We start from the raw sequence: 23,879 nt of genomic DNA, 5'->3' as shown, positions 1-23,879 counted from the left end.
CATACACGCACAAAACAAATGAGACGAAGATATGAAGGTTAAATTGAGTGAAAAGAAAAGAAACTGAACGAGAAAGGCCAGTGGCTCACCTTGCATACTCTCTGAAGAATTTCTATTTTGCGGAAGACTGAGGTGATACATTCGTGGAAAGTTGACTGAAACAGGATGCAGAACACCCGCTCAGAGAAGTTGGGGATTTGGGATAACTGGAATAGAAACCTGGTGAAGAGACAGGATCAGTCACACAACATATCTGTTTAATGACACAGCTCTCATGTAATGAATTTGGTTCAGGAGGTAGGTTTGGCTCTTACTGTTCAGGCTTGTCCAGTGGCTTGGCATCCTCCTTGTCTTTGGATGATTTAATGTGCTTCCTAATGCTATCCATCTCATCAGCTTGAGCTCTCTGTCAAATTAGAATGCAGACTTATCAATAAAAAAAATGTGATGCCATGTTATTTATTTGTTAATACCCAATCAGATTTTGTGAGTTTAAGACTTGCTAACCAAAACTGGACCATTGATCAAAGCACTTAGAGTATACTTTTATCATTTGGACATTTGAGTCACTAGTGTCGCACAGATCCAACAGATAAATACATACATAGTCTAGATAAACCCTAGTTTCAAGAAACTTGATATGGGTTTGTGTGGCATCTTAGTTTCTTTATGATGACAAACTTTAGCCCGGTTGTAGAAGAGCTCGCAAGCTGTACTGTTTTTTGCTTTAACTCGTATCGTATGCTAGCCTATACAGTACAAGTTTCATAAATGTTAAAGAGTTGCTTTTAGCCAGACTACATTCCTGGCTATTATCCTGCTGTCAGGCTTTGGACCACAGTTTTATACAAGGTGGTTTAAAAAGCAGGCCAGAAATGCCCCTTCGTTTCACAAGAAGTAAAGACAATAGATGTTAATGTGTCTGACGCAGACAGGCAAAACAATAAAACCATCCCCAGGAAGAGAATGTAAACTCTCTCTCTCGGTCCTTCCAGAACTCACAGACCCCCTAAGTCTGAGTCTCAGCAGTCTGCTCTCTCCCTCTGTTTCTCTCCATCTTTCTCTCTGGGGTTTAGCCTCGGCATGGATCCTTGAAAAACATCAAACACCAGCATCAAATGCACTGAGGGCCCGATTAGTATTCTACACACCGCCGCCTTCTGTCGACAGGGCAAGCTCTCTTTTGCCTTCTCTCGAGATGTTTTCAAGTGTAAATATATTTAACACAAAGCAGATCCTTTTCAAAGGGCAGCAGCGGAGCCCAGCAGTGTTTGGTGTAATTGGGGACAAGTAGGCATTAGCGTGTGATCTTTGAATTGCTATGGCATGTTGCAGGGGTTGTTAGCATGAGAAATACAGTCCCATGTGGAATATCAAATGCAAAGTAAAGTAGGATGATATTTGTGATGCCAGAACTCTAGCGGTAGCCAAGTGGTATTCATTAGTCAGGTTTCTAGTACATGGCTAAACAGAGCCAGTCAGAGCTTAATCACTATTTATGTCACTCAATTTTCAATGAAACACCATTTATGAGACTCCTTGTAGATTGAACTGCCTAAGAAAAGTCCCTAAATGACAAACTGCACCATGTAATAAACATGTTATCTATATTTAGACTACACAAGGCTTTGCCATGTAAAGAAAAAAATAATAACAATAGCATGAGGGGATCATTTGTAGTGTTAAAGTTCGTAGGAGGGATTATGACTCTAACTGACCTCTATGACATTTAGCTACTGTCAGCTGAAAGAAGTCTGAACTTCAACTTCAGACAGCCAGTCTGGGCCCAGATTATGGCTTGTGATATTAGAGGGGAGGGAGCAGTGTCCCACTATCACTGTGACCCCTTTAATGGCGGTGGCTTACTGTTCAAAGACCAGGAGTGGCTATAATCCGCAGCTCACAGACTGAGCGACTCTGTCCCTGCTCTTGTGTGTTTCTGTCTCTGTGCGCATACGGCACATTATGTGCACATTTGTATGGGTCAACATGTTTGTTTGTGAGCATGTTTGTGTGTGTGAGAAGAAAAAGAGTGAGGGAGAGCAGTGTGTGATCTCGCTCCTAGCACAGTGAGTGAGGGTGTAACCATTAGAAGCCCCTCGCATTCCTGAAGACAGGCTGACTGTGCTGCCAACTGTGGTTTAGGGGGCTGGAGACCCACAGACAGGATGGAGTCTCGCAATACAAAAGAGAAACAATTTGGCTCCTCAACTCAATAACATAGCCTTAGGCCATAAGGGGGAGAAGGAGAGAGAGGGAGAGGGAGAGGGCTTGAAGTCTCGGGGTGAGTGGAGAGGTTAGAAGACTTTTGATCCTCAGTTATGACACATTGGTTCATAACTACAGCTTGTCTCAAGCCTCAGTCTCATTCCCATGATCAACATTATTAATATGCCTCTGGCAGCCAAAGGTCCAGGCCTCTCCTGTGTAGTTGTGCCAAAAAGCAATTCACAGGAATTTCACAGCATCTTAAAACTGTATCACAGTTGAAATGTGGAAAACATGCCCGTTTTCATGTTCCATTATTTACTGACCTGACTTCCAAAGCGTCCTGAAACGTTTCCACTGGGCGAGGGAGATTTTCTATCAGTGAAGGTTGATGAATATGTATTTGTTCTATACAAGGAACCCTTCATTTCCAAAATGGAGACATATTGGAAAATAGTGATGACAGCCCTGTAATTCTTTCTATGCTAATCTTTTCATGCTCAGTATAGTCACTCTGTCTCTCTTTTTCTTTAAAAAAAAAAAAAAAAAAAGAAAAGAAAAAAGAAAAACCCACCATCACTTTCAAGAGGAGCTGTGTGACACAAACCCTGGTGTTTCTCAACTACCATTTCCTTTGCACGAGGGCATTACAAAAACAGAGTCAATCAGATCCAGTGTGAAAAAAACATGTTTACTATGTAAAAGTGTTGGTCCCCTTCCAGCCTAGCAGACAGACCTATACAGGACTGACTCAGTTGCCAAACAGCACACATGCCAGTACGGTTTGTGGCTCGCCTATTTGTTTTGCTATCTAATGCACACTTCCTTTAGTTCACCCTTTCAAGTGGAACACGGACTAAGAACACCACATAGAGAAATATGTTCACAATGAAGTGGCATCTCTGACTGACAGTGCAAAAAACTATGCTGATTTATATTACAGACACGCCAATTTAATTAAAAAGTAGATTTTTTCCCACTTGCACTATATACAAAGGTTCATCTTTTGATAATCTTGGAAAGGTATCTTTTGATTGATAGCAGTTGGTGTTTTGTGGTTTACCCTCAGTCAAGTGCCAAGTAAAACAACACTAACAGCTGATGAATGATTTTTTGCCATTTTGTTGATATCACGGCTTGTTGAGTCTCCTTAGGTTTCGTTCTATAATAAAATGATTGCCCGTTATTCATATATGGCATGAAATGTGTAACCATAAATCATTCTATTTCTCACAAGCAAACTGTTCCAAAGTAATACTTTTACTGCAAACCACAGAGGAAAAGAAAAAAAAAAAGACGAAGGTTTTCCCAGACTGAATGCAGCAGTCAAGATCAGCCTGAGCTGTCAGTGGTGTTACTTTGTATAACTGTACTGGGTTTGTTGCTCAACACTGTGTATTTATATGATTCAGCATTGGCAGGAAAGTGCAGAAATGAATTTCATTTCGGGAGATTGTCTTTTCACTGGTCTATTGACTTAACTGAAACCACTGTCCACATGAGACTTCATGATCCCCCATTCACAGTCAAAAATTTGCAGGATTTAAAAAATGTTTATTACTGTTGCAATCATAAAGAGATAGCTCCAATTCCAAGCAGCGCTACACCATGTTGTTATACTCACATTTTCATAAAGGGCTTGCAGCGTCTCCAGATCAACGACAGTGTTGTCCATATTTAGGACGGCTGTGGATGGAAGGAGAGGATGACATGGTTAATGTTAATGTTAACGCTAAAGCATGTCATGATATTTCTATGCTACCGCTAACAAGTCAGAAATCAAACCAGCACAAACAGGCCTTCACTTTCACAACCTCTAGATTTTTTGTTAGCTGCAACAACAATCCGAAACAGTGACAGGACACCTTCTCATATCTTAGATTTTTTTTTTTTTTTTGCTGGAGGTAAAGGCAGCATGAAGGCAGCAAGTTCTTCCTGCATGGCCCATAAACTGTCATGTGCCGTATGCTGCGAGTTACATAGTTAGCAGCTCTCATCACGATAGCATGCAAGGGGCCACAAACTAAAACATAAATATGGAGGTCTTAGAAATCTGTCAAAGGTACAAAGATCTGTGTTTGAACTCCTGTGTTTGAATTCCTGGTGTCGCCTTTTTGTCTCGGCGCGAGGACCTGGCGCCCGCTAGCATTAATCCTTTGAAAGTAAATGTTTAAAGACAAACAGAGCCCGGGGGTCTGCGGTGTTGAGGCTGAGGTGTTGCTGTAGACACAGTCACCCGGTGAAGCACTCGACACCTATATATGTATTTCGCTGTGCTGTGGGTGTCCAGATTACTCACATTGTTTTGATCTGCTGATTTGCTGTTGAGGTACAGGGGGAAAAGCTGGTGTCAGAGGGGATACAGGAGCTTGGAGTAATGGGCTCAGTGCACACTGTTCACATGTTCACTTTGCATCACATCTTATGCTTTGATGTTGAATATGACTGGACCTCTTATAAGCTTTTCACTAACACAAACTTAAGAAACAAGAGTAAAGACGATCAAGAGAAAAACAAAATTAGAAAAAAATGGAAAAAAGCCTGAGGTGACTGTTGTACCGATCCAGTCAGTTCTGTGTCATGTTTTTAGCTTTCATATTACTTTCTCTCTATATGTAATCCTGTAGCCTTTTAAATCCCTTCACTTTTGAGGCACAAGGGTAAATCCACTCCTTCTTTCCTAGTTCTTTGCTGTCACTCTCTAAACTCTTCACACTGTCTCCTCTTCCAAAGCCACCACAGAAATAACTTCCTTCTCTCTGACTCTCCCTTTTTCCTGTTTCTCGCACTCTTCTCTTGTAACCATTTGGTTTTCATTACTATCTGAACCAGAGTCTGGCTGGCTGGTTTGATTGGAGACGGCTTTTTAAAGACATGGGAGAAAGCCGTATCATCGCTCTGACACAGACCTCTTATGACCAAAAGCCAGACCCATCTGCCTGGGTCTACCCCGACTACCACATTCAACCCCAGCATGGCGCCAGCAACCACCGTCTAATACTGTGACTGGCGCTCCAAACCCTCACAGGAAGCAGACACCGCACGGAAGTGTCCTATGAAACATGCAGAGTGTCGGCCAAGTCTGAGAACAAATAACAACAGCTGTGAGAAAAAGAAAAATGTGTTGACTTCTCACTGAGCAATCGGGCTGTCATAAAACAGACACAATCTAAATCAGTGATTCAGAAATTGTTTTTCTTTAAGTCAGAGATATCCCAGCAATGAGAGCTTTGCTAGTCATTGTCTTCATCATGAAATCAAGGGGAAATAAAACAATGATTCACTACACTGGAAGGGACAATTACAAAGTTTTGACAAATAAATCTTCCTTCCTAAATTCTATAATCATCTTAAACCTCTGATGGCACAAGGGAACATGAGATCATTTCAGGAATGGGTAAACAATGGCAGTGCTAATATATAGTCTTTTGGGTTTTGTTCTTTATGTGAAATAAGGAGAATTCTAAGGCTATAATTATTCATGCCTAATAATCTTCCAATTAAAATGCAAGACAAAGTAAATAAAAAACACTTTCTGGGTTTATTTTGTCTGAGCAAGGCAACAGGAATCCCACTGTTCTGAGAAATAACAAGCACATAGCACATAAGAGAAGTACTTCACCAAACTACTGAGATATCTCTTCTCTGATCCTACTCTCCATGATATACTGAAGTTTCCAATCAGGGCTAATTATGTACTATGGCAAAAACTGTCCTAACATTGGAGATGAATGACAGTGCTGATGAGAGTGGCCCTCGCTTGCCCTCCCACTCTGACCTGAGATGGATGCACCAATGACTGAAACACAGAGGAGTTAAAATTCAGTCCACAAGATGCTTTGAAGATACTGCAGATGAAACAGCCCCACACAGTAACTGTTTATTGCTACAAGTGTACAATATGTACCAACCATGGTTTCTGTGGTACACATTTATTTTGATGTAACCTATCCAGCTGCCTTACGCATTGAGATAAAAGATGTGAAGCTGCACTAAGGGCACTAACGTAGGAGGGTGGAATAGGATGGAAGAAAGAGGACGAGTGTTTAGACACATGGATGAGCGAAGACTGGCGAGCAATCAGAGAGTAACTAAAACAGGAAGACAGTCTGTTCCCATCAACATCTCCCGAATGACTTCACTTTAACAAAGCCGTTTAGACAAGATGGTGACAACTCATCAGAGAAAGACAGAGAGCCACTGAGAAACGTGATGTGGATGTTAGATGGGGAGAGATTATGCAAAACGAGAGCAAAGGAAAACAGGCAGGAGGAAAGTAACAAAGGAAAAACATTTCAGATGACTTGTGATAAAGCTAACTATTAGAGGGAGGTTGAAGCTTTGGCAATGACCTCAGCCAATACTCAATCTTACTCACTTCTCAGACTGAGAACAAGATGTATTTTATGAACTCAGACAGCAGCAAGCTAAAAACCAAAAAAAAAAAAAAAAAAAAAAATCAACACCACAGCCAAAATTCTGTATACAGACATTGTTTTATAAAATGTTGTGCTTTCAGAGTGGGATTTGGTGTCAGTGATGAGTGTGTGTATGCATTCCTTTGATGAAAAATGTTCTTGTTTATTCTACGGTAGTGCACCCCCCCCCCCCCCCCCCCCCCACACACACACACACACCTGGGGATGGCTGCTTATTCTTTATAAAAAGGAAGAGCATGCTCTGCAAAAACACAAGAAATTAAATGGCAAACCAGTAGTTAAGTTTAGAGCTGAGTAGCTTTAGCATTTTGCGTGTGTGAGCTTTTTTGTATTTTGAGTGCTGCTGTTTCATTTCATAAGCAGTTAACAAAGAACTAGCAGATCACCGAAGTTATTACAATTCATCCTGAGGGGAACATCAAAGTAAGGGTTCAGATACGTGACCACATGATAACACTTACCATTCTGGATGTCCTTCATATCAAGATGAATGCTGGACATCAGAATACCCACAGCCTGAGAACGCTTGTTGCTCAAAAGCTTCACCACCTAAGATACAAAGAGAAGTGAGCAGTAGGGTTATCAGGCCAGAGAGAACTGAGGTGTCAATACTCCAAATACCATGACACACACACACACACACACACACACACACACACACACACACACACACACACACACACACACACACACACACACACACAAACACAGACTTAATAACCAACTAGAAACAAAAGACAGCATCATCACTCCCCTTTGTCTCCACTTTTCTCTGGGAGGAAAGCTTAAAGACTATTCATCCACAAACATTAGGAAAAATTATAATGCTGTCTAGATGAATTACAGTGATTAATAATTTTTTACTTTTCCTCCAATTCTCCACAGCCATCATCTTTCAATCTAGTGATTAAAAACTTACAGATCATTTAGACAAAAAGAGGATTATTTGCTAAGCAGAGCACAATGAAATGGATACTGAAAATCTGCAAGGTTTACACTTTAGTTTAAGGAATCACACAGTGCAGACATTTTTTTTTTAACAGCAAAGACGTCCATCAAAACATATAATAATAACTTGTAGTAAAAGCTATTGTACTCCAAGATCAAAAGTAGCCCAAAAGCTGCAATCTTAACAAAACTTAGCTAAATAATAATAGCTTCCACTTGTCAAACAGCCAGGGGTTGAATATCAGGCTAGTGTTGTGATTATGCATGAAAAACTAGATCCAAGGGGGCCATTATGAACCACAGCTCGTCTAAGTAAGCAGAAGTGTGCACTGGGTAGCAAAGTGGTGAAGGGACAGGACAGGAAACCCGTAGCCTACTGCAATCCAGACAGAACGCTTCCATCTAGACCAGATCACAAAGACCACAGACCTCTCAAACACACAGGAAGTTATATCACCAGGCCCCGACTGTCTCAGTTTTCCTGGCGCAACAACAGCTTCAGGGGACAGGCCGTCCGAGATATGATGCTGTGGCTTCCACGGCGAGCCTGTTATAGCTAGTGTACGGCAGCAGCGCAATGGGCATTGAGAAAATATGTCATTAGTCATGTTTGATCAGCTGACCTGCGTCTCCCAAATGTACAAACTAGTTTAAGTTACATTATGCAGAGTTCAGTCATGTAGTCCCTAACAGAGTTGCTTGATATTACAGAGGATCACTTTACTATTTTAATATTTCACAATGAAACACAGCTGGATGCATGAACCACCATAGTTATTGAAATTATTTTCATAACAAACATTTTCAACAATAACCTTTTAGGACAGCAAAACAACCCTGAACATTTAATCTAATGCCATGTTTGTGTGTGCATGTGTTTTTAACAAACTCATGAGAGCCATGTGTCTGAGTTTTTGGTTTAAAGAAATCTTTTCAGATACATTAATTACACTTTGATCTTTTGATCAATTTATCATTTCAGGGTTGGCCAATATGGACTTTCATCTAACCCATACAGCTCTGAATCACATGTGAGAAACAAATCCCAGAGGTACAACTTGTTCTCTCAAAAGATGGTGAAAATAAAGCAGTATTTCAGCAATATTTAACTACCCTCATCCATTTGAACTGAGTAGTGGAGGAGTAGGGAGTACAAACAATTATGTACACATCTGAACAGTCATGATTTGTTTAGGTACAGTCTAGGGAGAAGGTGAGACGTGGGTCAAAGATACTGCTTGAGGTGAAAGGCATGCTGATGCACTGTAAACGGCGGCAGGTATTTATAAAGGCAGTTAAGGTGCTCGAAAACACTTGGCGTCCAATTTCCGTCAAAAATAGCATTCCTAACTGACACAAACACGATGCACATATTTTTTAATTAGTGCGACTTACACTTTCCAAGGATAACATTATCTCCAAGGTCCATCACGAATAAACCACCTTAAACTCGCTTAGAGATCACAGAAAAAAAGACGCTCCTCTTAACTTCAGAACTTGCCTTAAAATCATCACGTTTTTAGTTTTCTTCTGTGTCAAAGTAATTCTGAATATTTCTCTGTTCATCCATGGGTATATTTCCAACAGGAACGGTTAACAGCCAGTTCGGCATACTTTTAATCGTACCAATTTGATGAAATGTAAATGAAAACAGGACAAACATTGGGCTCAAGTTGTGCCCCACAGCTAACTCGCTGGCTCTACGGCAACATTACGCTTCCGGTTTTCAAAGCATCATGAGAACTGTAGCTCTAAAACTTAAGGCATAAATATCCCCCAAATAGAAGGAAGACTAAGAACAATAATAGAGTGACAAAAATAATGACTGTAGGACTGACCAAGAAAATAATCAGCAGATCAGTCAAGACTGTCATTCATCCAGTATATCCTCTTTTAACCTGTTAAGAATTTTTCATTCTAGTCGGATGGAAAACTAAGCGTTAAGGAGATGTACTGCTGTGTACTGCTATTCATTTGATAAAAAGTGAAAAACGCCCCAAAGTGTCATGATACAGAAGCCCAAAATCATTACATAACATCATCACACTTCATATTCACCCAGCTACTGTGCCTCCAAACAACAGCAGCACACTGTTAAACAGCTCCTCTTTAAAACCTCTCTGCAAGGAGATAACAGGGTCAACACTTGACTGGATTACCGTAGTATTTCTTCACATCAGACACTGATGTCAGAAGAGGCCTTCCAACTGGCCTCTGCCAGTTGACGTCAAAGTAGCTCTCTAGTGGTAATTCTGGAGAGGATCCTTGTCCCCTTTCATCAGCAAGACAGTTGTACTCTCAACACACAGGGGGGTGGGAAGAGCTGCAAGTAGTAGGAGACTTGATTGATCGTCTTGAGGCCTGGGGCCGGTTCTTATGATCTGAAAATGTCAAAGGTTGGCTCCAAATTGGGGTCAGTCACAGTTCTACGTATGTTTTTATTTTGCCGTTATTGACTTCAATTATCTTCAGCACCACTTGTGTTGGAGAACATCCACAGTAGTTTCATGCAGCGATGACCAAGGGAATTAAACCCACACCCACCTCAATTTGTCTCTCGTCTCTGACAATTTAGCAATACAACCACAACATGAACTGCTTCATGATGTGGTAGCCTGCTTATTCAGCGCTCTATCAATCATAACATCACAGCAAGGACAGTCTCTTTTATTAGAGAAAACAGGACACTCATTCTGGCTGTTCTCCATCTCCCTGCCCTGTGTCATCTCCTAGATCAAACCAAGAGCACTACACCTAGGCTTGCAGGTGTAGTACTGCTCGGTACAGAAGTGAATTCCCTTTATTGTGTCTTTCAGGTGTTGAAGTACCTGTCTGACAGCTCCTGGGGTGTCGACTTTCTTAATGACGGCTATTTTTGAAGTGTGTTCGAAAAGGAATTCCTGCATGAAAGTGTGATTTTTCTTGTGAAGGGCAAACCCGCTTAGCTTATCTACTGTTTCCCATCGCTGTTGACTTTTGTACTTTTGGATCAAAGCTGCAAGGTTTTTTTTCCCCAGGGTGTTTTGGGCGCTAAAACTTATTGTATACTGCTTATTCAGCTTCAGTTAGTTAGAGCTACATTCATGACTATTTCTGAATGATGAGGTGACATTAATGATTGGATCTGTGAAAGTAATTATAAAAGTAAGTAATATTATTACTATTATTATGGCTATAATTATTATTAGGTAGAACAGGTATACAATTTTTTGGCAAGTCAAACTGTCACTCAACTGCAACTTTTTCATATTTTGGTGTTGAGTTTCAGTTCATCACTTCCCATAAACTAAGGAGATTTCCCATCAACATCCACGCCTGAGACCAACATTTCATTTCAGCAAAATCTGTCAAGAGGTTCTACTGGGTCTCAATTAGAGGGGTGAAACAGTCCCTGGTGGAACATTATTTGTGATTTAGACACATAAGTTGGTCAAATAGTACATTAACATGAAAAATCTTGACTAGAGCAGCTTAAAATTGTAGATCAAATGTTTGACTTGCAGATTGATGGAGTGACATAAAGGGGATTGGGGAGGTAAACAGTCTGGCTATTAAACTAAGTCATACAGAAAGCACAATGGGAGGAACCACATCACGAAATACAGCTCCCAGGCTTCTCCCTCCCTCCCTTTTTTCCTTCTCATCCCTCTCTCTCTCTCTCTCTCAACAGTCATCACCGTCGTGAGGTTTTCTCACCGCACGCGAGACATTGGCTCGGTGCCACTGGATGGTCACGGGGGAGTCGGGTGGGAGCCAGAGCTCACACCACATAATAACTGTCTGGCTGTAGCAGTTCCTCCTGTCACTCAAAGAAACTCAGAGACTGACAGTGAGGAGAAATGTAAATGAACAGGGCATCAGAGGAGTGAGAGAGAAGATGGGAAAAACCCTGAAGGGTGTCACATTTGGTGTCCCACTGTGACATATAGACACACACATTCATTGGAGACAAATACATACAAATACACAACCATAAAACTTACTATACCTGCTTGGCCTTGGACTTGCTGATTGTGTCTGAAATTGGCTTTTTCTTCTCCTTAACAGCACTTTTGGAGAATAGTTCGACAAATTCTTCAAAGTTCACTGTCGGTTCCTCGATTTTCTCCCATACCAGTGAGTCAGTTTGTCTAAAGATAGGAGGAAAGAGGAATTATTTACAATGCAAGTAGGCCAGCTTTAATCTGACATGTATTGTTTGAAAAAGAATAACAAAGTCCACTTTTATAATGTTATTCATGATAATGTTTCACCACAACAGGGATTTTTGACATTTCTAGATTGTCTTCTGCTGTTTTATGAGTACTCATCTGTCATATTTTGCAGAATAAAAATCTGTAAGTTATACACTTGTCAAATTTGTCAGCCAACAAATTACATTTAGAATTTGGTATCAAGTTCCTGACTTGCAACTAAATCAAGTGGTCTATTTCTAGACATTTATTCAACTACAATTTTCCAAGCCTTATTAAGGAAAGAAAACCTGGTTCAAGCCAATTCACTGCTGACCACAATGCCTGGACTGCATCACTTTCATTTTCCACAAGGTTAGCATCTCTATTGCCGTCACAGCATGTGGCCGATCTTTATCTAAAGTGGACAAGCTTCCTCCCAATTCTCTACTGTTCACAGCATACCTTGGTGCAAATGATCCATGTCTATCTTCACTTTATACAGCATATCCTTACTTTTTAGCATGCAGCTGTATGCGTGTCCAGTAGAGTGGCTTCATTGGCTTGGGGGGCTCTATCACAGCCTTGGCAGGGGGAGCTTCCTGGACCATCATAGAGGGCATGGGGCCTGGTGGAGGTGGAGGCCCAAAGCCCGGGGGTGGGGGTGGAGGTGGGGGGCCCATTCCGGGTGGAGGGGGTGGTGGTGGAGGGCCCATACCCGGCGGTGGAGGAGGCGGGGGTGGGGGTCCGAAACCAGGCGGAGGAGGAGGTGGTGGAGGTCCAAAGCCTGGTGGTGGAGGAGGAGGAGGGGGAGGCGGTGGTGGACAAGGTCCAAGGCCGGGTAAGGGTGGTGGTGGTGGTGGTGGTGGAGGAGGAGCGACACCCCCTGGTAAAGGTGGTGGTGGTGGAGGTGGGGGCATACCTCCAGAGACTGGAGGGGGAGGGGGAGGTGGGGGTGGGGGTGGAGGACCCGGATGGGAGCTGCTCTTTTGCCTCTGTTGGCACGTGCAGACAAAGCTCTCTGTAGATTTGGGGATGGAGGAAGAAACGGAGGACAACTTGCTGCCTGATCCTCCGCTGAAAGGCACATCAAACTTAAACCCCTCCTCCACAGGCGAGGTCTGGACAGACACCTCCTGGCTCATCTTTCCCAATCTTCCACCTCTTATCTGTGAGGCCTTGTGGTGGGCAGTGCCCAGAGCTCCCATATTATCCCCACTACCCTTTGCCAAGAAGGCCTGCTGGCCCTGCAACACAGCAATCTTAATCTGCAGGTCATCAATGGTCCTCTCCAGCTGAGGGATGAGACAGCTTTCATCCTCTGACGATGACTGACTGGACTTCAGCCTGTTAGATTCTGTCTGTCAGCAAACAAGAAAAGTTATTTTCACTTAACATGCAACTATGTTAGGATTTACAAATGTCCTTTGCGTTTTTCCTACATGAAACTTTCTTTAAAAGCAGGTAATCAATCCTATTCGTGTGTTCTGTGTGTTGTTAGTTGTAAGTGTTGATAAGCAGACAGAAAATTTGCTGTTAAAGCTCAGCCACATAATCATTCAATAAATTATGCTTCATAAATAATAGAAACACCCAGAACTGCAGGAGCTTAGTGACAGGGCTATGAGCTAAAGAAGGGTCAAGAAAGTCCATTATGTCTAGACTCCATCAGACCTCTGGCTCCAGACTGGTTAGAGCAGGGATGAGGGGATACCGAGAGATTTGACCCCAGAGACAGTGAGTCTCGTTGGGCCTCACATGGGGAGGGTCTGTGCATGCTAGTACACATTACCCATTTGTGGTCACATCGTTGAATTTTAAGGAAAATACTTAGTATGGCCTTCCTAATTTATTTACTCTTTTAAAAAGAGGGAGGTTCACGGTGACAACCTAACAAGACTTTCAAGACAAGTCTGACCTCTGGTGGACAAAGAGGAAATTGCAGTTGAGACTTCTAGCTGATGCAGCTCAACTAAAGCAACTTTTGACTGAAATGACTGGGGTTTACTATTAATCCTCAACACTTTGACAGGTCACACAGGTCATGTTTCAGATTTCCAAATAAGATCAAAGTAACAATCCTTCAACATCTGATAATCTTTTATGGATAAAATGGATTGTATTTTAAAAATGTATTTCCCAGTGTCCTTTTTTTTCTGCTCTTCTCTCAAACTACAAATCTAAATCACATTTAAAAAAAAACATAAAACGCAACTGTATGTATTCTGAAAAGAATGCATTATTTTCTCACCATGTTTATGTGTACTGTTCATATTTACAAATTCTATTGCATTCACAGTAGCACTGCATGCAACAAATATGTCAGCAAGTGGCTGTCACAGAAAGATCCAGTACTGAATATATCATTTCAACACATAACAGTTTATTATATAGGTTTTTTGCAAGAAACCTGTGAAGTTTCATTTTTTAATTTCATATTAATGTCCTGTGTTTTATGTGTGCAAATGTATGCATCCCACTGCTGCACAACCAATAGCCCCATTGGGGAGAAATACAATTACAGATTGACTGATTGATAAATAAAATATATGAGGCATAGACGAATGTCCACACAAATAACAGACAAAACAGAAAAGAAGATTCTGTCTGATGATAATAGTAAAATAAAAGGCCCCACCATAAATCAAAGCAAGCATAATGCAGTGAAGACAAACATGCCATAAAATATTTATAGATGAAGAGCGGATGCAACCAACCTGAGAGAGTAGAGCTCCTGGTGTCTTGGCTGAGGACTGATTCAAAGGGGATCTCAAGCTCTGTACTCTGCCTGTGCTTCGCCCCCCATAGAGTTCCCACAGGTAGGAAGACACTGGCAGGCCTACAGTTGCCCAGGTGTACAGCTGCTCCTCCTGCACACAATTTAGAAAACAAGCAAGTGCATATACTGTAAATGAGATCAGATTCAAATTTTTGTACTTAAAACTACTTGCTCCCTCCAAAGACTAGTAACTACTGTATATGACATACAGTGAGAACACATGGCGCGACGCGAATCATTCGAGGTAAATAACATTCAGAGTTAAGTGGTAACTCTTTCTGCAAGTTTCAAGTGTGGAAAAACCTGAGGATAATAGCAGTAGTAAAAGCAACAAAAATTTTCCCTTAGCACAGCCAATGTAGAACCCAGTCCAAGAAACACAGACTGTGAAAGCTACTTCTTAGCCTCTAGCTTATTGTCTCACAGCATCATGCTGTTTACACACATTAAAATGCACAATAATTAATGACTACTAATGATTTCTGGCTTTCTGACTGTCTGAACTGTGTTTGTCTAAAACTAAAACTTCCATTCCATCATGAAACATGACGTCTTCAGCTGACATTACTAAATGATCTGGGGATACTGTCGGGCCTCATTTACTAAAGGACTGAGCGTCAGTGGTGAGAGATAAAAACTGAGCCTAAGAACACACTGAAAGAATTATCCCTGCATTCCTTCTCTCTCTCCCTCTTTCTTCAAATGGTCCACTTTATAACCACTTGGACATTTGTTTGCAATACTGCTTTCAAGATGTCTCAATACAGTGTGCAACCACAGAGCTTCTTTGGCAGGAGGTTTCTTAATGCTCCCATTAAGTGTCAAAAGAAGATACCATCCCACAATCACAGCTGCAGGCAGTTTATGTATGTGTGTGTCAGACTCCATGGCAAATAAAAATGCTAAGCTAGAGCTACTTGTAAGCCAGTGGTCCTTAGTCAGGTTGAAAACTTCTTAATCCTTTTAATGTATGACAAGACATGTTTCTCAAATAGCACCTTGTTAATCACCTCAAACAAGCAATTAATTATAATCTGAGAATTAATAAATTTGTATTTGTATTCATGTTGTGTTACAGTTCTTATTTTAGTGACTATAAAGACAATACCAGCCATGATAACAGACACCCACAAAGGTCCCAGTTACCAGCATGCTTTACCCAGTGCAAAGGTGAAAATATACATCAAATCTAAACAATTCTTTCTTTTATCCTTGGTATAGTAATCAAGATATGTTAGACACTCTCCTTGGTTTTCCATTGCTTTCCATTTTCCTAATGCAAGTCATTTTTTTCCATGGAAAATGGCATGTAGAGCTTAATGCCACACAGTGACAAATTATATGCTACTATGCCACGGTGAAAAGCAAAATCACTGAACAATTAGATCACATAAATCTGCTTAATGTGTGTAAAGACTTAATGTGCACGTGAGTCATGTGCGAGCATAAATATCCTATCTTTGGAGACTTGGACTCTACATTTCCCAATGTTTACTGATATTTCCTGAGGGTTTCTCTCTGGCCAAAACCCATTAACTGAACTCTGGTAACCTGACCTACTGCCAGAAACAGTCACAAAAAGCATGCCTGACTAATGTAAGCCAATTCCACTCATTAGTATTTATCCACTCAGCCCTATTTTGCAAAGTGTAAAAGGGATGACACTTGATTTACACAGAATTCTTTGATACTCATCCTCCCCAAACCCCATTTTTGGACTGAAGAGAGATGATGGAGTATTACATTTCAGGAAGTATGCAGAACAAGAAATGACCTACTCATACATTTGTTCACTGATATTTGATACAATACCATATTTAGGTAGCAAAGTAGAGGACAAATAGGAGATGAGCAACACAAATGGAAATCAAAGGAAGGGAAGATGGAGAAAGAGAAGAGAGTGGTGATGCAGAAAGTGATTAATTTCAAGATAGAATTTAACTGTAAAAGGAAGAGAGTAGAAAGGCTTGAGATATTGAGGGTTTAAGTGAAAAGGTCGTAGAAAAACAAAGACAAACGGATTATTTATTTTCAAAGGCAGATTAGCTGTGAGACAGAAAGCAATAACAGTGATGTCTGTACTTTCAGTGACAACAGCAAAGGTTGTTCTTGGTCAAGCTGAATAATGCAGGACTCCAGGCCAAGCTAAGGGAGTGAGGAGCTTTATACTGGGGAAGAGCAGCCTGAGCCCAGGGCACGTGGAGTTGTTACATAACATGGTCAGCAGATGGTCTACGCAAGCACGGATGTGTGTATGTGTGCATTTGTGTGTGTGTGACTAAGTGAGTGTCAGAGAGACTGCTATTAATCCAGCCATGCGAAGAAATGTCTGAATGTGTATGGGTGTCTCGGGCTGTCCTTTTGTATATGAGTGCACATGTGTCTTTGACATCCTCATGCAAGTGTGGACCACTGGCAGAGTTGTACATGAAAAAAGAAAGTGCTCTGCATTTGTGGCCTATTGTGAGTGGACACTACACAAGCAGAATGGGATGTGATTGCATTTGAGAGGTTTGTATTTATATGAACAAAACAGCTTTAGAGCATGCATGTAGTTTTGCTTTTGTCTCTGTTGTCTGTGTGTGTGTGTGTGTGTGTGTGTGTGTGTGTGTGTGTGTGTGTGTGTGTGTGTGTGTGTGTAGGTATGCATATAAGCCTGTATTATATACATCCGTTCATGTACATCTGTGGGGGAGGTGCAATGTGCAGCTAGAGACCAACACTAATCTGTTGACATTGTTTGATATTCAAGAGGCAAAATAACAATATCTAAAACCAAGATGAAATACAAACATAAGCATGCTAGCATTCTCACAATGGCAATGCTAACCTGTTTATGTTTAGTAGGTAATGTGTATGAAGCTGAGACTAAAGTCATTAGTTTTGCAGGTGTTTGATCATAAACCAAAGAACTGGTCAAATTTAAATTTTGACCTGATGATGGCACTAGATGAAAAGTCAAGAGAATCTCAGAAGTGATTATATTTAGTCCTCTGAGGAACGTAAATTTGTGTACAAAGTACATCCAATAGCTACTGAAACATTTAACTCAAAACCACAATTGTCAACTTCGTGCTGGTGCCAGAGGGAAAGTCAGGGGAAATTATCAAAGTCAGATTCATCCTCTGGGGACCAAGAATAATATATCCTGATGGTGAACTGACCAGCATCTGTACAGCCACAATGGTAAAGTGAGTAAAAATAACTGTAATGATAGATAAATAAATGTGTCTCAGCATCTCACAGAAAATAAAACAACTGATTTCATTGTCTTCTCATCTCTGAGATATAAAGACATATACACAGTTTGTGTAAAACAGGATTTAACATACTAAAACATACACATACTAAAAGGCGGTGTTTGTGTAGAAGGGGAACTTGACAGAAATGGCTTTGACAGTAGTGAACTGTACAAGCGAATGTGATGCACATGAGATTCAGGAATTAAAGATTCACGAAATCAACTTTCACATGGTCACCCTGACTACATGCACCACTGCTCCTCAGATGATGAAATGTCTCTGGGATGAATCACAGTAACATAGCAAAATGTGTGGGGGCACATACTGGATAAGCTTTGCACAGCTCTATATAATGTATTTAAGTTAATGACTACCGCATTCTTTGAGTATTTCATCTGATAGGCACATGCAGCCTTTTGTACCAGCCAATGTTATTCTATCCTCAGGCAATGACTTGTTATGAAGAGGTAAGGAGAGAAATAAATGACTTTGTTCTCAAGCCCTTGAGACAATAACTAACAAGATATATCACAACTTGGTGAGCTGTAGTAAGCTGTCAGAGAATGTCACCTACCTGCTCCTATAATTTCACTGTACAGTGAACAAAAAAAAGTCAATTTCAGCTTTGGGCTGAGCTGAAGCAACGAAGCTTGTGTCATTTTTGTAAAACAAGAGTGATGACAGACAGTGAAGAGACAGGTCTTACGTTAAAGACCGGCGAGGCAGTGCTGTCACCGTGGAGCTCTGCGGGGCCGTCACTGAAGGGGTGCAGCAGACCCTGGGCCAACATCCGGTGACACATTCCCTTTGCCTCCTCTTCTGTAGACCCATCTCCATGATGCAGACACAGCTTCTCCAACAGAGTGCGACCTGGGAACAGGAGTGAGGTGAAGCGCAAGAATGAAACTGGCCTGAAGAATACAGAGCTCATTTTTCTATGTGAAGAAAGATGTTCACAGAAATGAATCCCTATTCTGGACTCTGATTAATATTTTTACACTATTTATTTTTAGCTAGCATAGCAAAGAGTTGAAGAGAAATCTCAGCTTCAGATGTGATAATTAAACACCTAACACTGTTCACTTACATGTGGGTGATGAGAGATGGTGTTAATTGTGCCACACAAAGAATTTAAAGAATAGACAAATGGGAAATGATATTCAAGATGCAAGCAACCACACACTACATGTAATGATAACACTCATTTTGGTTTTAAAACAGTGATGGATAAACTAAAAAGTGTGTTTTAGATGTCAAAGAGAAAATACACATGGCTTAACCTTGTGGTGTTGTTGCATGCAAAGAATAAAGACCTTTTTTCCATGGAACCAGAATAAGAAAGAAAAGTGGGTTTGAGCTGTGAGAAATATTATCAAAATGTGTCAGAATTCTCACAGTAACATTGCAGTTTTGGATCAGAGATAAGGAAGAACCCTGGTTCTTGATGATGGCAGGAGCAGAAATAATCATTAGGAAAAGATATTGACATCAACAGAGCATGTGGAGCCTTAAAGGAAACACAGCTCTATTATTTCAGAAAGACCAACCCTGACCCTGTACAGACAGTTGTTAATGTGGTTAGACTAGCTTAATATTTGTTATACCATGTGATTCAGGGGATAACAACAAATGAATTAACAAAGTCCCATGACTCATGGCCCTGTGGACTCTCCTTTGAGTACTTTGGAGCTGTCTTTAATAAAAACTAATGAAGGCTAATGCTGAAAATTGATTGTGTTTTATAAGTTGTGTGACAGTTCTATATCTGAATCAAATCCAGAGTCAGATCAGTTCAGGTTCAAGTATTTAAATACAGAATTTGTGTTATCAGATTTGGGGAACATTTTGTCAGTTTGAGTTAAATCAGCTTTTTTTCTGTTTCCCCTCTTTCCTCTGGATCCTCTCAATGCCTCCTAAGGGCTGTATGTGACCTGGAAACTTTGCTGAACTGATGGGTATCACATGAAGTGGTGAACGAGTGAGTAATGGAGTGGTGAAATGACCAGAATATTTGTGAATAAGAACAGGACAGTATATTTTTTACTACTACAAAATGCCAGACATGTCAAATGTTGATGTTAATGGGAATTTGAGATACAATCGACCTCCATTGTTTGGCTACAGTAAATTCACCTGATGAAATGCGAATGGACCTCATATCATGACTTATTTTTGTCAAGCAGATAAACTGTCACTTGGGTTTAGCATCCACGAGCATGCACGCTGTGTGTGTGTGTTTTGTTTTTTTCTTTTTTTTGGTCTAAGCCAGTGGAATTAGAGGATGGCATTGCCGTGGGTGGGTGGTAGTGTAGTCATTCGGTCCCCTGATTTATGAGCACAGGCGCAGACAGTGGAGAGCAGCTGAGCTCTTGAAAGGCACCACAACAGAAAGGAGGACAAAGTGGCATTGTTTCAGTAGAAGGAGGCATTTGTTCTGAAAACACTTCTCAATAAAGAACAACCACTGTTTCACCATGGTTTTCATGAGCTATTGTACTTTTGTTAAATCATAGCTTTAGCATTCCCGCTGTGATAATTTGTATAATGTGATAATTTGTAAGTCATTAGAATTTAAATCATGTGGCCATTACCATAATCATTTCACGGTACCATTGCATAATCTCAAATGAGGATCGGGCTTGGAGCAAAACTAATACGAGTCATATCCGGCCCATTGGGGATTCCCAGCAACAATAGGAATAAATGATGAACTATCTTTGTTCTCTCCAGATACATTGCTTGGTCAGGAAAAGTTTGCTTTAATGAGAGCAGAGCAGTTAATAAAATGAATGACAATAGTTTACTACATTAAAGGCCAAGTCTGGTGATATTTTATATTTGTACTGTATGAAAAGAAAAACCAATAATGCATTGGGCCAACTACCCTACTATGACTTGAATTAAGTTAAACCTGGTGTAGGTTATACCTCTGTGCCATGGACCTCCAGTGTTATCAAAACACTATGAAAAAAACACATTGATGAATCAAACCATTGCACTGGGTTACAAGTTCCTTCAATGCTTATTAGGGGCACTGTTGTTTGTCTTTAGTTTCCCCCACATACACAGATTGCACATGTGGGAAATAATCTGCGTAATCCCCAACAAATGCACTGTTTACTCCTGTTTGAGTGAGAGCTACAGTGTCCTGCTGTAGTAGGAAACTATTTTTATTTATTTATTTATTTATTTATTTACAGACTATAATAGGACTACATAAACAAACAGGCTTAAAGCTGAGTGTCAAAGACAGACTGGGGCAGGTGGAAGATATTGAGAGAGGTGCAAATCACTGGTTTTGGACTTTCTATGGGATTTGTTGACAGGAAGAGAACTACATAACATCACCAACCTTATTCTTTATGTCTGATTTATATTTAAATTCATACAAACACTAAAGTATAAAATGAGCTTTAGCTAACGGTATATTAATGGAGGTTTTGTTGCATATTGAATACGGCTTTGACATAAACCTGCATGTGTCTTTTTTCTGGAAGACTGATTCAGGATTTAATCCTTTCTTTTCTGCCTCCTCATTCATTACTTCCCCTGGTTCCTGTTCATTCATGTTTTCACACAACCACATCATCCAGTTGGTTCAAAATTGAAGAGGCTACTCCCTCCTGATTCACACCATCCAGTCAAGCAACCTAAATATACCTCTCCTTCACACTTACACAGAGAGCTATCACTGATCAGTCCTTTATGCCTTTCCTGACTGAGCTTTATGTGCAGCAAAAGTTCAGTTACCTGTTTCATGCGTGACTCACCAGAGAAGACATCCAGGTAGGGTACTGTAGTGGTAGAGGTCTGCCGTCCATAATGTGCTCTCCTGGAGCCCAGAGTCCAGTAAGTCCCACCTATGTGATTCTTGTCTGGTGCCTCCTGCTCTGGGAATTTGGCCCTGCCACCCTGCTTTCCTCTTCTCTCATCCAGTTCTGGGGACCAGTCTGCAGACACACTGAGGGGCCCAGCAATGGAACAGGACCTCTGCTTGCGCCTATGAAATCCCTGGGCCCCGCCGGATTCCACTGAAGCAACAGTGGCATCTGTTTTCCTGGGCACATGGGGGCTGGTAATGGGGGAACTAATAGGAGATGTGAGCTGCCTGGTGGTGGTCTTAACATAGGAGGGGTGGACTGGTGGGTAGAGTTTGACAGTGGAGGGGGAGCTGGAGGATGTCCGTCTAGGTTGAAAAACAGAGGGGCTGTCTGTTGTTAACTGGCTAAAAGACATACTACTCTTCCTCCTTTTCAGGGACAGGAAGTCCCGTCTCCCAGTTTCCTCTTCCTCCTCTCTTTCCATAGACAGGTCCATGCTGCTCACACTTTTGTGAGGCCCCACTGGCCCTACCCCTGCCACCAGGGGATCCAAGCGAACACAAGGCACACATGTGTTTTTGCTCTGTGCAGGCTGATTACCTTGACAATTCTGTGGGTGTAAAACTGGGCTCTCCAGGTCTTCCTGGGGCTCCTCAGCACTCTCATACGACGTGGTGGTCGCTGTAGTGTCAGGGAAGCTATACGTGCTGTTGGTCTTTGGGAAAAGGCTGCCACTGCTTCTCTCCGTGTCTGGGGCTGAAGATGGTGGACCACTCTCACTTAGAGACCCTGGACCAGATGAATTTCTTGATATGGGTATGTCACAGCTTTCATTCTCTAAGTTCTTATACTCTGCGATTATTTCTTGAACTGCATTTCCACTACCAACTGCCCCATCCAGTTGGGGAGATATTACCTTCTCAACAGCTTGGTTCCCCTCAGGGGTCGAGCTATCAGGTAAGTAGCCAGTGCTGATTTCCAGTACGCTGTTGCTGGCCACACACTGGTCTCTTATGGCCTGTTGGATGTCAGAGAGCAGGTCTTCATTTTCAGCTGCTGCTGAGTGAAAACTGTAGAGGTCAGCATCCGACCCAGAGCTTGCCTTCCGGTCATGCTCATCTACCATGGATTGGTGACTCGCTGCAGCCAAACAGCTTAGATCCCCCTCAACATCTGATGTCATTCCCATCTCATCAGCGGACAGGCTTGCCTCTGCGCTGGGATTGAGCTCTGCTTTGGCAAAGTGTGCTGACCTCTCATCTTCCAACATGTCATCCTTAGACAACCCTTTCGCCTTAGACAAACTCTTTCTGATCTTCATGCCAGAAAAGACAGAACCCTTCGACTCAGACTTCGATTTCTTCTTACCACTTTGTTCTCCTCCTCCTTTACTTATCTTGTTGGTGATCTTTTTAGATTTTTTGTCCACTTCCCTCTCATCTGCATCACCATCACAGGAGACATCCCCTGCCACTCGACCACTTCCTCCTCCTTTCTTCTGCTTTGTTTCTTGGTTCCCCATGTTCCTGAGCAGGCGGACACCCTTGGCTAACAGGCCATGCTGCTGGGGTCGATGCTGGGCATGGTGGGCTTCCTCCTGGGTTGCTACTGATGCTGGTCCTCTGTTGGTCTGAGCCCTTTCAGAGCTGCCTAATCCCTGCTGTCTGCCCACCACAGTTAAAGGCTGCTGTGAGGATGATGCTGCCTCCCCCAGCGCCGCTGATGCTGATGATGAAAGGAGGAGGAGACTGGCACTGACAGCCGCGGGCTCACTACCACTCACTGCACGCTCACCCTGCCTCCCCTGCACAGTCTCTCTCACTCTCTGATCCTTCCTCTCTTTTCGCCCCTCCTCTCTATCCCCATCTGCTTCCACACACTCGCCTGTCTTGCATAACGGGCTGCTGGTCGAGCGAGCAAGACGCTGATGCTCCGGAGTGTGCTGCCCTTGTGCATTTTCAACCGAAGGGGAAAGAAATTGCTTCAGATGCTGCGGCTGATGCTCTAAAATGCACTGTTGCGTCTGGTGTTGATTAAGGAGTGAGTGCTGTTGTTTACGGAGGATGTTGGTAATGCTGCTCTTCCTCCTTCCTTTGAAAGTGGTAGTGAAGAAACTCTCTTTGAGAAAGGGCACTTGGGTCTCCACTGTCTTAATTGTCTGCATCCTGAGCACGGTGGCTTCATCCAGAGGGGAGAAGATCTAGACAGACTGGAGTACAGAGAAAAGAACGTTAAAATCACATTGACTCATTTTAACAGAGGAAAGTTCT

At 41.8% G+C, this 23,879-nt stretch overlaps 1 protein-coding gene across 1 annotated transcript in view; it reads right to left on the bottom strand.

The window, feature by feature from the left end:
- Window positions 1–23,773, bottom strand: part of LOC121189881 (formin-2) — a 35,676-nt gene extending 11,903 nt beyond the window's left edge. The window contains exons 1-9 of the mRNA XM_041050353.1: window positions 21,559–23,773; window positions 18,495–18,658; window positions 14,485–14,637; window positions 12,284–13,128; window positions 11,584–11,725; window positions 7,109–7,196; window positions 3,833–3,894; window positions 315–406; window positions 90–219 (exon numbers count right to left, since the gene is read on the bottom strand). Coding sequence (XP_040906287.1) covers window positions 90–219; window positions 315–406; window positions 3,833–3,894; window positions 7,109–7,196; window positions 11,584–11,725; window positions 12,284–13,128; window positions 14,485–14,637; window positions 18,495–18,658; window positions 21,559–23,773 — 3,891 coding nt within the window. The remainder of the gene's footprint in view (window positions 1–89; window positions 220–314; window positions 407–3,832; window positions 3,895–7,108; window positions 7,197–11,583; window positions 11,726–12,283; window positions 13,129–14,484; window positions 14,638–18,494; window positions 18,659–21,558) is intronic.
- Between the last annotated feature and the right edge of the window lie 106 nt (window positions 23,774–23,879).

The sequence above is a fragment of the Toxotes jaculatrix genome, chromosome 11, assembly GCF_017976425.1.
Source record: "Toxotes jaculatrix isolate fToxJac2 chromosome 11, fToxJac2.pri, whole genome shotgun sequence".
Taxonomy (NCBI): Eukaryota; Metazoa; Chordata; class Actinopteri; family Toxotidae; genus Toxotes; species Toxotes jaculatrix.
The sequence above is the reverse complement of the archived record's forward strand: the minus strand, read 5'-3'. Positions and strand labels throughout refer to the sequence as shown.